The 12,619-nt window shown below is 48.3% G+C and overlaps 6 protein-coding genes across 6 annotated transcripts; 4 read left to right on the top strand and 2 right to left on the bottom strand.

The window, feature by feature from the left end:
• Window positions 1–1,076: 1,076 nt before the first annotated feature.
• Window positions 1,077–1,703, top strand: A1O9_09981 (uncharacterized protein; the record flags this gene model as incomplete). Its single annotated transcript, XM_013401322.1, has 2 exons — window positions 1,077–1,253; window positions 1,350–1,703. 2 exons carry the CDS (start codon window positions 1,077–1,079, stop codon window positions 1,701–1,703), a joined length of 531 nt encoding a protein of 176 aa, XP_013256776.1.
• A 1,231-nt stretch (window positions 1,704–2,934) lies between these two features.
• Window positions 2,935–3,138, top strand: A1O9_09980 (uncharacterized protein; the record flags this gene model as incomplete). Its single annotated transcript, XM_013401321.1, has 1 exon — window positions 2,935–3,138. One exon carries the CDS (start codon window positions 2,935–2,937, stop codon window positions 3,136–3,138), a length of 204 nt encoding a protein of 67 aa, XP_013256775.1.
• A 977-nt stretch (window positions 3,139–4,115) lies between these two features.
• Window positions 4,116–4,305, top strand: A1O9_09979 (uncharacterized protein; the record flags this gene model as incomplete). The annotated part of the gene is made up of 1 exon (XM_013401320.1): window positions 4,116–4,305. A coding segment is annotated over one exon (190 nt), but the record flags the coding sequence as incomplete, so codon positions are not given.
• An 870-nt stretch (window positions 4,306–5,175) lies between these two features.
• A1O9_09978 (uncharacterized protein) lies at window positions 5,176–6,877 on the bottom strand (the record flags this gene model as incomplete). Its single annotated transcript, XM_013401319.1, has 5 exons — window positions 5,176–5,299; window positions 5,381–6,209; window positions 6,262–6,379; window positions 6,436–6,564; window positions 6,614–6,877. 5 exons carry the CDS (start codon window positions 6,875–6,877, stop codon window positions 5,176–5,178), a joined length of 1,464 nt encoding a protein of 487 aa, XP_013256773.1.
• Window positions 6,878–7,663: 786 nt separating this feature from the next.
• On the top strand, window positions 7,664–9,508 carry A1O9_09977 (uncharacterized protein; the record flags this gene model as incomplete). The annotated part of the gene is made up of 1 exon (XM_013401318.1): window positions 7,664–9,508. The coding sequence occupies one exon, from the start codon at window positions 7,664–7,666 to the stop codon at window positions 9,506–9,508; it is 1,845 nt and encodes a 614-aa protein (XP_013256772.1).
• An 893-nt stretch (window positions 9,509–10,401) lies between these two features.
• A1O9_09976 (uncharacterized protein) lies at window positions 10,402–11,582 on the bottom strand (the record flags this gene model as incomplete). Its single annotated transcript, XM_013401317.1, has 2 exons — window positions 10,402–11,350; window positions 11,398–11,582. The coding sequence occupies 2 exons, from the start codon at window positions 11,580–11,582 to the stop codon at window positions 10,402–10,404; spliced, it is 1,134 nt and encodes a 377-aa protein (XP_013256771.1).
• Between the last annotated feature and the right edge of the window lie 1,037 nt (window positions 11,583–12,619).

The following is a 12,619-nucleotide window of genomic DNA, read 5'->3' as shown; positions in this document are numbered from 1 at the left end:
TTGACTCAAAAACAGTTGATATAATAAGTAGCACGGGGATAGGGCAGGTAAGTCTGAAGCCAGACCGAGAGTGGATAGATTGGAATCTGTGCAAATGTTGGCCGTCCTAAGTAGTGATAAGTGTCTCTTTGGAATTGAGCAGACGGATGAGTGAGAGTGAGAGGCATCTTCACTGTGTCCATCGAGTTCATTAAATAGAAAAGGCATTTCAACCCTCAAGGTCGGATCCATCACGAACTTGAACGTGAACATGTAAACAAAACAACCTATGTCATCACATAGAATCCAACCGTGCTGCATGCATGACTGGGCAATTAGTCAGTACATCGTACTAAGGCAACCAAGTCATCGTTGTCGTTGGTAATTCTACATGGGGTTGGTAAAGGTTTCTGGTTTCTGGTTTCTGTTCTGGTCGAGTTGAGCGAGTTAAGCGACGATGGATACAAGCGGTCCATCCAACTCCTGAATATCCGCCCCAGAAGCTAACCGCTTCCAGCAGATCTTTCCGCTACCTTGATTGGCTGCACTTCAACCTGGCTCCATAAAATGAGCCGGCACGCCTTGACGACGGCCAGACGTGAGATCCCGTATCGGGCTGTTCCACACGATTTTGAATCCAAGGACAGGCAGAAAACCCATGATTATCGGGTTTCCCGATACCTGCATGCTCGACCATGAACTGTTGGCATCCAGAAGGTGAACCGGTTGCATTTCGCGTTCGAGCACTGACATAATCAAGAGATTGCAACCTCATCGTGCTCAGCAAGCTGCAGGTAACAATCACAGTCGTATTGCTAAAACAAAGGCTTAATTCCTGCCTACTTGACCTTGTGATAGGCTCTCATTTCCCACGCAGAGAGACAATTGCACTGTTGCACACGTATGTTGAGAGAGAGTGCGACACTTGCAAGGATCAAAAGAAGACAACGCAAAGGGAAGTCTCACCTCTGGACCATGGGCTGTTCCAACTGAAATACGACGTACCCACCTTCGAACATGGCTACATTTTCCTCGTTCACACCAAATTGAAATTTCCTCTCCTTCGCCATTCAAAGGCTAAACGTTAGATCGCAAGAATGGCTCCCAAGCTGGAATTTGCCTTCATCATGCGAGCATACCTTTCGAAGGAGTCCTTCAAGCTCGACGGCATCCTGAGCGGGCCATCAAGACTCATCCTTCCCATCACGCACGGGTTTGTCCAGGGCCCTGGACTGAAGGCGGAGGTCCAGCCTGGCGGGGCTGACTGGTTGCTGGTAAGCGCATCAAACTAGGAGAATCACTTCGTGGTGTTCCATTGTCCTCTCTCGGTGTCATGCCCTTTGTACTGCCCAGTTGAAACGTTTCGAAAGTATCAATTAGTGCATTGTCTGAGGCATTCTCTCAACACACAGCTCGATCCATCCACCAACATCGCACACCTGGACGTGCGTACACAAGCACGCACCTCAGAGGGCCACAGCCTGTACATCCACTACAACGGGGTGTTGAAGCTGGATGATGCCGGGAATAAAGTCTTCGCCGCGGCAGATGATGCGAAAACGACAAGTTACGGCGACCATGAATGGTTCGCGGGGCCAAAAATAGAGACCAGCGATCCTAACTTCAAATGGGTTGAGACTTCTCTGTTTGTTGCTCAGGGGAGATACATTGTCGATGACAGAGGCTCGGCCGTCGAGTATCAGATATATAAAGTAACTAATTGAGAGTATCATATTCTTGACGGAACTAGTGGCTTCTTGTTGACATGTGCGTTGGAGCAATGCCGTCTTCCACCAGTGGTCAGCATCATATCCAGACGGTTTAAATTATTGGGATGAGTCAATACGTCAATTATCTTTAAATTTTAACTTTTACTATTGTATAGCTCCTACATAAATTTTATAGTATCAATAGAAATAAGGACTTTTACGAATTATACGCACGCTAAAATGATTTATAGATGTAGAGTATGTACTACTATCTCCCCCTCCTATTTCCCTGTAGTATCGACGATATTACTGTAAAGTGATAAAAGGGTGAAAAGAGGTGGACTAGGCATCTTCTTGATGGAAAAAGAGCAAGAAAAGATCGCTCTGCAGCCCAATATGTATAGCAAGAGAACAAGCAACATCAGATAGAGAATCAGAGACTTTCAAGCCATCCATTCGGGCCCATCAGCGTGCAAAATCAGTCAGGATCCAACCTTATGACTTCCTGAGGAAGCCAGCGTGCTACTCGCTGCCATTCCGCGGACATGTTGCTTGTAGATATTTACAAGATGATCCTGATCCTGAGTCGCTTTGATACGTTTTGTGCCTCCTGTCAAGGTTTGGTACCAGACGCCAAAATTTCGTGTATTATTTCAAGCCACAGTGCTATGCCTCGTATGGCGAATCCCATGTGTACTCCAGAAGCTTTATAATCCACCAGGGAAGGTGTTCCTTGGAAAGCAATGGTCCAACTGGTGAATGGACGTGGACGTTCTTGAGGTGTTCCCGGTTCACAGAACCTCGATTTTTTCTGTAAAACACCAAAGATAAATTAGATTGTATTAGAGTCAGTGCGAGGTGGCGAGGTGCTGTATCTGGACTTGATCTCTGTGAAAAAATCCATCAACATTTTATTCAATCTTCATCCCGAGTCCCGCCAATAGCTAGTGGAGCACGAGCACGCTACACTGTGTGCACACATGTGACCTTGTAGTATTCTACACATACAAGGCCTCAACAATAAGTACACCTTGAGTCCTTGACCGTGCTTTGGCAACTTCGGGTCACGAGCTGATTAAATCAGTGCACAGATTTTCTCCGTACCCTAGTATGTAAGTCGTGGGCACCCCGCCGTGGGGTTCGGCAGCCTTCAGTTTCTCGGCAGACTCTCGGTAGGTGGGGACATGGAGATGGTTGTGTAACATCTATCCCACTGAGGGAAAATCACTTACCATAGTAGTCCGAGATGTTCCACACCAAACCATGGTTCGAAGCAGATAAGAGTGCACACGGCTACGATGGCCCACTCCACGCTGAGCCGCACGATCTGGCGAGAATATCTGAACGAGTGCTAAAATCGTTGGAATCGAAAGGACTACCACTTGTTCACGACATGCTTACGAATGGCGAAACACACATGGCTGCGGCCATGCACCACGCACAGTTATGATTACAGCCTAGGAGCTGGAAAAAATTGCCATGAGAAGTCTTGTTCATAAATGAACCCCGACTATAGTAGCCGACTTTGTTACCAATGACTACCATTCGAATAACATCGATACTATGTATAGTGGTGGAGACGATTGTTGATAAAGTGATCCTGCGCAAGGAGGCTCCCAACTCCGAGCTGGAAGCGTTCGTCTCGTCAACAAACCTGGGCATTCGTGGGATGCGGTGGCGGCTAAGGAGATAGTCGTCTCTGCTGTTATAGGTCTATTCTCTCCGAACCTATCATGGCGGTGATGAATCAGGGGCATATTGTCCCCCATAATCCTCCAGAGAGCTGACATTGGACCCAAGGCTGAGCTAGGGAGATTGGGAATCAGACGTTTTGTGAATTCTCCTCGGGTCGGGAAGAACTTGCTTGAGCACCTGGTAAGTTCTCACCCCGGGAGCTACGTGCCACATGAGTTTCTAATACTAATGGATGCTAGATCGTTTTCACATTTTACGAGGTAAAGGAAGGCCTCACTAATGACCGTCTCGTGTATGTTCTACTATGAGCTGAATGAAAAGAATCTACTGAAAGCCCTGCTTCCTAGTTACCACGGAGATGCAGCTGAATCTACATCCATGCTCTGGAAAGAAGCAAAGACTAGAGTACTATCATCCTTCCTTTTGGAGCTTTTGCCTTCGCGCAGTTGACGAGCGTTTGAAGAATGAGCCTCTTTGAAGAAGCAATCCGAAAGAAGCTGGCAGAAATTCTATGGGCCTAACGCTGAAATAGCCAAACATCGAGATCTTCAATACCGAAGCAAATCTTTCTCTTAGAAGGCTCAGCATTAAGGTTGAAATGGCTAATTATTTACAGCTATATGGCGGACTGAAGCAATATGATGATATCGCAAATGGTAAGCAAGTTAAGCAAGCTGCAAACCCCTAACACATCACCTATATTATGAACGACTAAGTCCCTTCAGGAAAAAGCACGCATTTGCCATGGTTATCGAGCTCTTCACACCCAGCTCCAGTGGTACGATCACCTTGGCCTCTACTGACCCACTGGAGAATCCAGTCATCGACCGCAACTTTCTCTCAGACCCAGAACGTCCAAGTTCTCAGTGAAGGCTGCAGACCGAGTAACGAAATAGCACTGAATGGAGCCGGGACAAAGTAAGTCATCAAAGGCTCCTGTCCACCAGGTGAGCAAGGACAGACTCCATTTTGCCTTGACTACCAACAGCTTCCGACCTCCCTCTTCTCTTAGATCTCACACACCATGGATACACCACACGTGAGCACTGAGTTCCCTGTGTGAGGCAACACGCAACTACGTGCTATCACGCTACTGGAACGTGCAAAATGAGTGCTGATTCAGATAATTTGGCCGTTCTAAACACCAAACTATAGGTGAAAGGGGTTCAGGGTCTTCAGGTTGCGGATTGTAGCGTTATGCCAACATAGCCGGAGGATAAACGCAGATGCCGGCCTATGCGATTGTGAAAAAGATGCCGACCTCACCAAACAAACGTGGGGGCCGAACTCAGACACTAGACAAAATCTTTTGTAGGTGAGGAACATTGTGTGAAAGTAGATGCTTTCTATATGCGACCGGGAATACACAATTGTCTTAGCTATAGTAGACAAGGCTATGGATTGCTCGCTTATAAACTATTGGACCATTCAGGAATTAAAAGACGAAGATTTCAGAGGAAGTTCTTAGGGGGTAGCGGCATCTTCAATGATTACACCACATCCGCAGGCACGAGATCGATTTTCAGGGGTGAGAAGTGGCCTTTAGACACACAACCAGGGTGCGAGGAGTGAGCTATAAGTCCGCCGCAGGCCAGGTGCGTAAAGAAGTTAGAGATAGGGATTCCTGAGAAAGAGGGCTGAATACAGTATTAGCGGAGATAGGGAGTCTACATGGTCCTTATAAGATTGGAATAGACGATTTAATAAAAGTAATTACAGTTGCTGTCCGCGTCTTGGGGCTAAGGCTGTCACCAAAACCTCTTACTGAAGCAGTCATCGTTATTCAGTATATTTAGAGTGTATATCTGAAACCTTCCAATCCTTCAATCAGCCTGTGTCCATTATCAGCCTGTTTGTTAACTCGGGAGAAATACAACATCATCATGCCGCTGACAATAAGTGTGAGCACATAGCACCTAAACATATAACTTAGTATTAGCAAATTATCCTCATCAACAAGCTAGCTCTCAGATAGAAAGAAACAGTATTTCACTTACACAATGCTGGCATAAATTCCCGGCAAGTATCTCGGTGCGTCCTTAGCTCGATAGACGACAGACCCTACAATTCCTCCCACGCCTCCCATAGCGATGAGAGAAGCACTGCAGAAGGACCGCTTCCATTGACCGCGGACGTTGTTCGCTTGCCACGTGATGACAGCAGGTAGATTAGGATGGCACCCTCCGGCGACGAAGCAGACGCCCAGGTACTGTACACCTGGCGTGCTTGTCCAGGCCAGAAGGCATAATCCGACAATGGACTGAATTGAATTGCACATAATAATGGGACCGCGAATATGATAACAGTCACCAAGCCAAGCCTCTATGAGCATGAGGATGCATGCCCAAATGAAAGGCGGAGTGCTCAGGAGCTGAGCGACGCCGAGTTCGAATTTCAATTGCCTCAACAGGATGATGGGAAGAAAGTATGAGATGGCGTAGGCCACAATGGTTGAGAAGAAAAACAAAAATCCAAAGCCCCAGATCTTCGGATCCGTAGCTGGTCTGAGGAATTTGCCCCATTGGAATTCCTCATTTTGTTCCGCATCGTGACGGTCGTTCTCGAGAGTGCGGAGAATGTAGTCTTCCTCTTCCTTGCTGAGAAATTTCCAGGCTTTGTGTGAATCCTGAGGAACGCCTACCATCATCGCATAGCCGATGAATGCTATGATGATCGTGATCAAGCCTTCCATGACGAAGATCCAGCGCCAAGCCTCGAGTCCACCAAGGCCCTTCATCAAAGAGAAGACGTATGCCAGCACTCCGGAGAATGCGGCTCCAATGACTGAGATCAGGTAGAAAGATGAGTACCGCTTGTATACCTGATCTGATAGTGTAACGATGAGTGTCATGCTCTTGAATCGGCTTAGGGAACTAACATCTTGTATACCACAAAGACAAAAGATAAATAGCGCCCGGAAACAGTCCTGCTTCCACAACACCGAGGAGCACGCGGAGAGCGATCATGACTCGCCAGTCTCGGACAAAGGCAAAAGACTGATCATGGTCAGCAACGGTCTGGAATTGAATCAAAAGGTAGCCAGCCGGTTTACCAGCATAACGATTCCCCAGAGCAGGGTAATCAGCGGAAGATATGTTCGTGGTCCCCATTTGCGTACAATGATGGCACATGGGAGTTGTGCCAACACGTACGGTCCGAAAAACACCAGCAGGATGATGTTCTAACTAGCAATCAACATGAGTAGGCATTTCATCAGTCAGGACACTCACATAGCGACTGCCGACGTTGAGCTCTAGATCAGCTGTCATCCCGGCGATCGAGGTGTTTCCCAAGTTGGTTCTGTCTATCAAGTTGGCACCTAGCATCAGGCCGAGGGGCACGATCAGTCGCCAGTCGATCTTGCGCACAATGTCCCGGGCTTCTTTTGGAGTGAACACTTCGTCGGCGTTCTGTTGTTCCAGAAGGTCAACAGGAGTGTGCCCTCGAACATCCTCAATGAAGTTTTCTTTTGATATGTCCTTGTCGGTGGTCATGTTCCCGTGAGCGGCCATCTCAAGTTCTTGAGCGCCGATAGAAGTTTAGTATTCAAGCTTGTGATGGTGCTGGTGCAAGGAAGAAAAGTCGATAGCAACTGTACAGTGTCTCAGGGATGGCTCTGGCAGGCAGGCCAGAGGTCTCTATATTGTTGTTGGACAAACACTTTTCGGCTCGGCAAGTTTGGAGTGGTTGGATCCGCGGCGGAAGAGCGGCTCAAGAGCGTTCTGGACCACACTCCCATGGGCCATCGAACTCATACTTGGGCGTTGATGATGCTGAGGTTCCCCAGATTGTGGTCGCGCTGTTTCTCCCAAATGAAGTGCCGTTCAGGTTTTTGCGGGGGACTACATTTATGTTGCGATTCATTGGCTCGGCAAGTGGATCGGCTACGTCTTAGCGTTACCGAACAATGTCGGTACGTGGGTCTCTATCCATGAAACCTGTGAGTGAGCTTCGTAGCGAAACAACAAACACGAGTTGATTTCAATCGATGCTTAGTCCCCAGGTCCGGTGCTCTCCGCACCCTCAAACTTACAGTTCGATGGTTTGATTCCGCCGTGGGGTCGCATTGCGATGAGAAGGAAAATCATATGCCGTGCGCATCTCGCGATTTCGTCTCAACCGCAGGCTAGATAGTTTTAGAGATTCTCTCCAGGCCAAGTCTCGAAACTGGACAATATAGGTGGCCCCTCTCTCGGAATCAACCAGGACTTCTGACACGCTCATCACTTCCTCCTCAGTCTACAGTGTCCTGAAACTGATCTCACCAATAACCTACCAAAATGGCCACCGATCAAATTAGTCCCAGCTTCGAGGACAGAACTGACTTTCAGAACGCTGATAGAGGATTTGTTGGTAAGCTCAGTCCTTGCATTATCCGAGACAAAGACGGCCGCGTCGTCTGGAACAACGACCAATACGACTTCCTTCAAGCTGAATGTCCACCTACCGCCAATGCAAAATTGTGGCGGCAAGGGCAGCTGTGCGCGAGACAAGGCCTCTTCAAGGTCACGGAAGGCATCTATCAAGTCCGTGGCCTTGATATCTCCAATATAACCTTCGTCGAAGGACGCACGGGCGTTCTCGTTGTCGACCCTCTTGTCTCCATCGAGTGTGCGGCAGCGGCGCTTGCCTTATATCGCAAACACCGAGGCAGTGTCGAGGTCAAGGGTGTAATCTATTCGCACTCACATATGGACCACTTTGGTGGTGCTGCTGGCGTTCTCCCGCAAAACAAAAATCTCAAGATTCCGATCTATGCTCCAAATGGCTTTATGGAAGAGGTGCTTTCAGAAAACATCTTTGCCGGTCCAGCCATGCGCCGCCGGGCGGAATACATGTTTGGTTCCCATTTACTCAAGAAGCCTGATGGGCAGCTGGGCACTGGACTTGGTCTAGGATGCTCAAGTGGACAGAGTGCCATTGTGGCCCCAACCGTTCTCGTCACGCAAACTGGCGAAGAACATACGGTTGATGGTATCAGGATTGTATTTCAAATGGTTCCAGGGACAGAAGCGCCAGCCGAGATCAACTTTTACTTTCCGGACCATCGAGCACTTTGCATAGCGGAATGTGCTACTCATGTTATGCATAATATCATCACACTCCGAGGAGCTCAAGTCCGGGATGCTAAAGCATGGTCCAAATACCTTGACGAAACGATTTCAGTGTTTGGGACAGCGGACGTCCTATTTGCAGGACATCACTGGCCAACATGGGGCCGAAAAGAAATCTGCCAGTTATTGTCAGAACAGCGAGACTTTTACGCCTATCTCCACGATCAAACAGTGCGAATGATGAATACAGGCCTTAGTGGCATTCAGATTGCAGAGCAAATTCGACTGCCGACGAGCTTACAAAAGGCGTGGCACATACAAGGCTTCTATGGCTCCGTCAGCCACAACGTGAAAGCTGTCTATCAACGATATTTAGGGTGGTTCGATGGAAACCCGGCGCATCTATGGCAGCACCCTCCAGAGGAGGAAGGCAAGAGGTATCTGAAATGCTTTGGAGGAGTCGACGGGCTTGTTCAAAGGGCCCGGGAATTCGAAGACGACAATGATTTGCGCTTTGCGGCGACTTTGCTGGACCATGCCTTATACGCTGCTCCTGCGTCGCCAGTGGTGAAGAGTGCTCTGTCCCGAGTTTTCGAGAAGTTGGGGTTTGGTGCAGAGAATGCGACTTGGCGCAATTTCTATCTCACAAAGGCCCAGGACCTTCGACAGACGTCGCGGGACCAAGGCGGGCAGGGTGGAATGACAGATATCCCTGCTGTTAACCCTGCATTATCTGTTGATCAGTGGTTTGACTGTCTCTCCATCAACCTTGACGGCCCAAGATGCGAAGAAACCAAGATGGTGCTGGACTTCTATGTTCCAGACGAGCACCGGCGTTGGAGGGTGAATCTGAGCAATGGAGCTCTCACGAATCGTTCCTTGCCCGAGGAAAGCCACTTTGAGGGCCACTCAGATCTGAGTGTAAGCCTCTCAAAGAGGGACTTGTATGATGTTTTGCGAGGAAGGCTGGACTCGATCAGCCATAAGTCATCTGAATTGCAACCTCTACACAAGCTATTGGGATTGCTGTCGATTTCTGTGACCCAAGCTGTGGTTTCGAGCCGTTTGTAGTGAGCCCTGGTTAGTTAGTCAAGGGTTCGAAGTGAGCATATCTCCTTCCATCAGAGACTCAAGGTTCATATCCCATGAGATATGTTCGCACTCTGTAAACATCCAGTCGAAATCTTCGTCGACAGCAGGCTCCATTGAGGCCAATATCGAATCTTCCAAGTCCAGATCCTCGAGCAACATCATCCTAGGACAGAGGCCTTCTGGAAAGGGGAAAAGCTGGCGTAGAGTGCTAGTCGGCAGATATTCATGATTGACAGAGGAGCTTTTCGATGATTGAGGCTCAAGAATCTGGTGTCCGGTCTTTTTGGCTCGCCGCAACTGAGCAATGGCGCGGAGAAGAGTGGCTGTTTGGGGCCATCTTAAACGTTTGTCTTTGAGCACCGACGTCAGGATAGTCAATTCTTCAGTGCACGTGCCATCCCGGTTGTACGAGCTGTCCTCGTAGTTGATTTGAGGGATGCATCCGACCACTAAATACCAGTTGTTGTTTACTAACAGGCGGTGTGTATCATCACGTTGGTCCATTTCTTCGTACAAGCGTGCAATGCAAGACGAAGCAATCAGCGATGTTATCCCGGCCGATGGTAGATGCACCGTATGTCGGCAGAAATGGAAGAAGAGAATGACTGTCACGAAGTAAAAGATGTGTAGCTCGTGTACGCTTGGAACGTACCGTCTATGCCCATTCAAATCGTATAGGCGTGCGGATGGTGCCAAATTGTCGATCCATGCTGCTAAGCTAGCGAGTATTGGGATGGCCTACAAGTAAAGTGTCTATTAGATTGCCAGTAGTCAGAGATTTCGAAATTGTGATGGAGCGATTACCTCTGTGGAAGAAGCCAGTGCAGTTTGCGTTCGACTCTCGAGCATTTTGCCTAGTATGACTGAGAGTCCTATGAAGGCGAGAGATATCTCGGCTTGCTGATCGGCCACCTCATAGTCCACGAGTTCCAATTGGCGTACATCAAATTGGTGAGTGGATAGGGACACTGGCCTTCCGTAACATGCAGCTTGACACTTGTCTTGAGCCTGTTTGGTGAATCAGCATAAGTGCGCGACGAGTTTCCCAGGATAAAGCTAACGAAAAGATACCAGAAAATCCGACGAGGGGCTCCAGAACCCGGTATCTTGAGGTACGTTGACTCCCTGTGCAGACCCAGCTGCAGTAAGAATCTCGTAGCAATTCCCGTCCAATGCCAAGTACAGTCAAGACTGGAATCTCGAGGCGGCTTCACATGCCATAGGGCGATAAGGCAAAGAGCTTTCAACTTTGTCAAATTGTCCTTCTCGTAATCGACATTGATCAAAGCTTTGGTCTTGATGTAGAGCTGTTGGGCCGGGTCTAGAGATCCAGATAGTCTTGGGTGACGGAGCAAACTTCCCACAAGGCAAATAGCTTGCACTAGTAATATGGAGGGAGACCTTGTTTGGAAGTCTCGACGATCAATAACTGGAACATAGTGGAAAACATGCGCAAAATATGCATCAACAGACGCATTGAGAACGACTGGCGACGGTATCGCCGCAGCCCCTGTAACCCTCAATATGTCATCAGAGACCTTGTTCACAAGGTCCGAAGAGCGCTTCGGGTTTTGTCCCAGGGGAGGTGAAGGGCAGGACATGAAGGAGTCCTCGCCAACATAGCCAGTGAGATTACTCATCGGGCTTGCCACACCATGCCCAGGGCTTTTGAGTCCGGAGGCATGAGGTTGAGAAAGAATCACTGTCTGGACATCATTCATAATTCCGGGATCAGGCGTATACATAGATCTTGAAACTGGCGACCCGGATGGGCTAAGGCCAGGGCCCTTGTTTGCTGCTGCAAAGGCTCCTTCTCGAGGGCTATATCGTATGAGTTAGCTTTATGATAACATGAGCGGAGCTCGTACCTGCAGATCTGGCCGCGTTTTCGACAGTTCCGGCAGACACTGCCTGGTTGCTCTTCAAGATCGCATTTTACCTGATGAGTTGTGAGCTGGGAATTACACGAGTATAGAAGAGCGTTTACCTTACGCAAATGGCATTGAATGCACACAAGCTGGGCTCGATATCGTGTGGTGCGCGTTGGAGGCATAGTGGGCGCTATTGTGTCAATATGGCGGACTAAGCTGGTTCTCAAAGGTATTCCAGTATTTGATCAGAAACGGAAATATACATAGTACTTGCAACAACGCAGGCTGCTTTACTTGACGTCTGAGAGAAGTTCGAGGATTGCAGCTTGGACCCTTTGAAAGACCGCCCACACATGCCGACGCCGGTTCCCGCCTCTGCATGGGCAGACTAATTCCAACGGTACGGGGTAGCTGAGGGGACTGGCTACTTAACCGGCCCGCCCGGACTTCAGAGGGCAGTGCTAATCTGTCTACTTATGCGGCCCGAGATTGCTCCTTCAGCGGTAGACAATATATAATATATTATAGGAGAGTATAATATACTCAAACTTAGGTATATACTCATGATAATGATCTTTACAAGAGGCTCAAGCCTACGGGCAGGGAGAAGGAGCACGGAGAAGGTCAACTTACATAGTACTAGGTACTAATGCCGATATTTTAGACACAGTCTAGTAAATCGTTATTCTCTTTGTTATACTCTATTACTCAGCCTAGGCAAGTATTATATCTACCCTATTAAGGAACTCAACCGTGTATTATCGCAATATTATTGCATCAATACTGTAAAAGCTACTATTATAAATTTATAATTTATCGGCGATCTCCGTATGCGCCGAGGTTAGGCCTCGTTAGAAAGAGAAAGACGCAAAATTTATATTCGGTGTGAATGACGGATATTGTTCTCTTCCTTTCGCTCGTGCTCACTCACAGTGATTAATTCGTCACGCGAGAAAATCCTTATCCGTTCAGCAATCTACGAATACAATACCTACCTTGATCTTGCCCAGGGCCTGTTGATCTGCACAAGCGGTGGTGTGGCTTGGAGGACTGTATGCACTCCGGGGTACATACGAACATACTGAGCCTTGCAACTCCCTCACCGATATCGGATCGCTTGTATTCAATTCCGGTTCGCAGTAGCATCCAATACGCCGTAATTACGCACCAAGTATTTTAGTGGCTATATTGGTGCTGAAGCCTGCCCTCACTCCTGGAA

The sequence above is a fragment of the Exophiala aquamarina genome (genome assembly GCF_000709125.1).
Source record: "Exophiala aquamarina CBS 119918 chromosome Unknown aczIA-supercont1.11, whole genome shotgun sequence".
NCBI classification, from domain to species: domain Eukaryota; kingdom Fungi; phylum Ascomycota; class Eurotiomycetes; order Chaetothyriales; family Herpotrichiellaceae; genus Exophiala; species Exophiala aquamarina.
The sequence above is the reverse complement of the archived record's forward strand: the minus strand, read 5'-3'. Positions and strand labels throughout refer to the sequence as shown.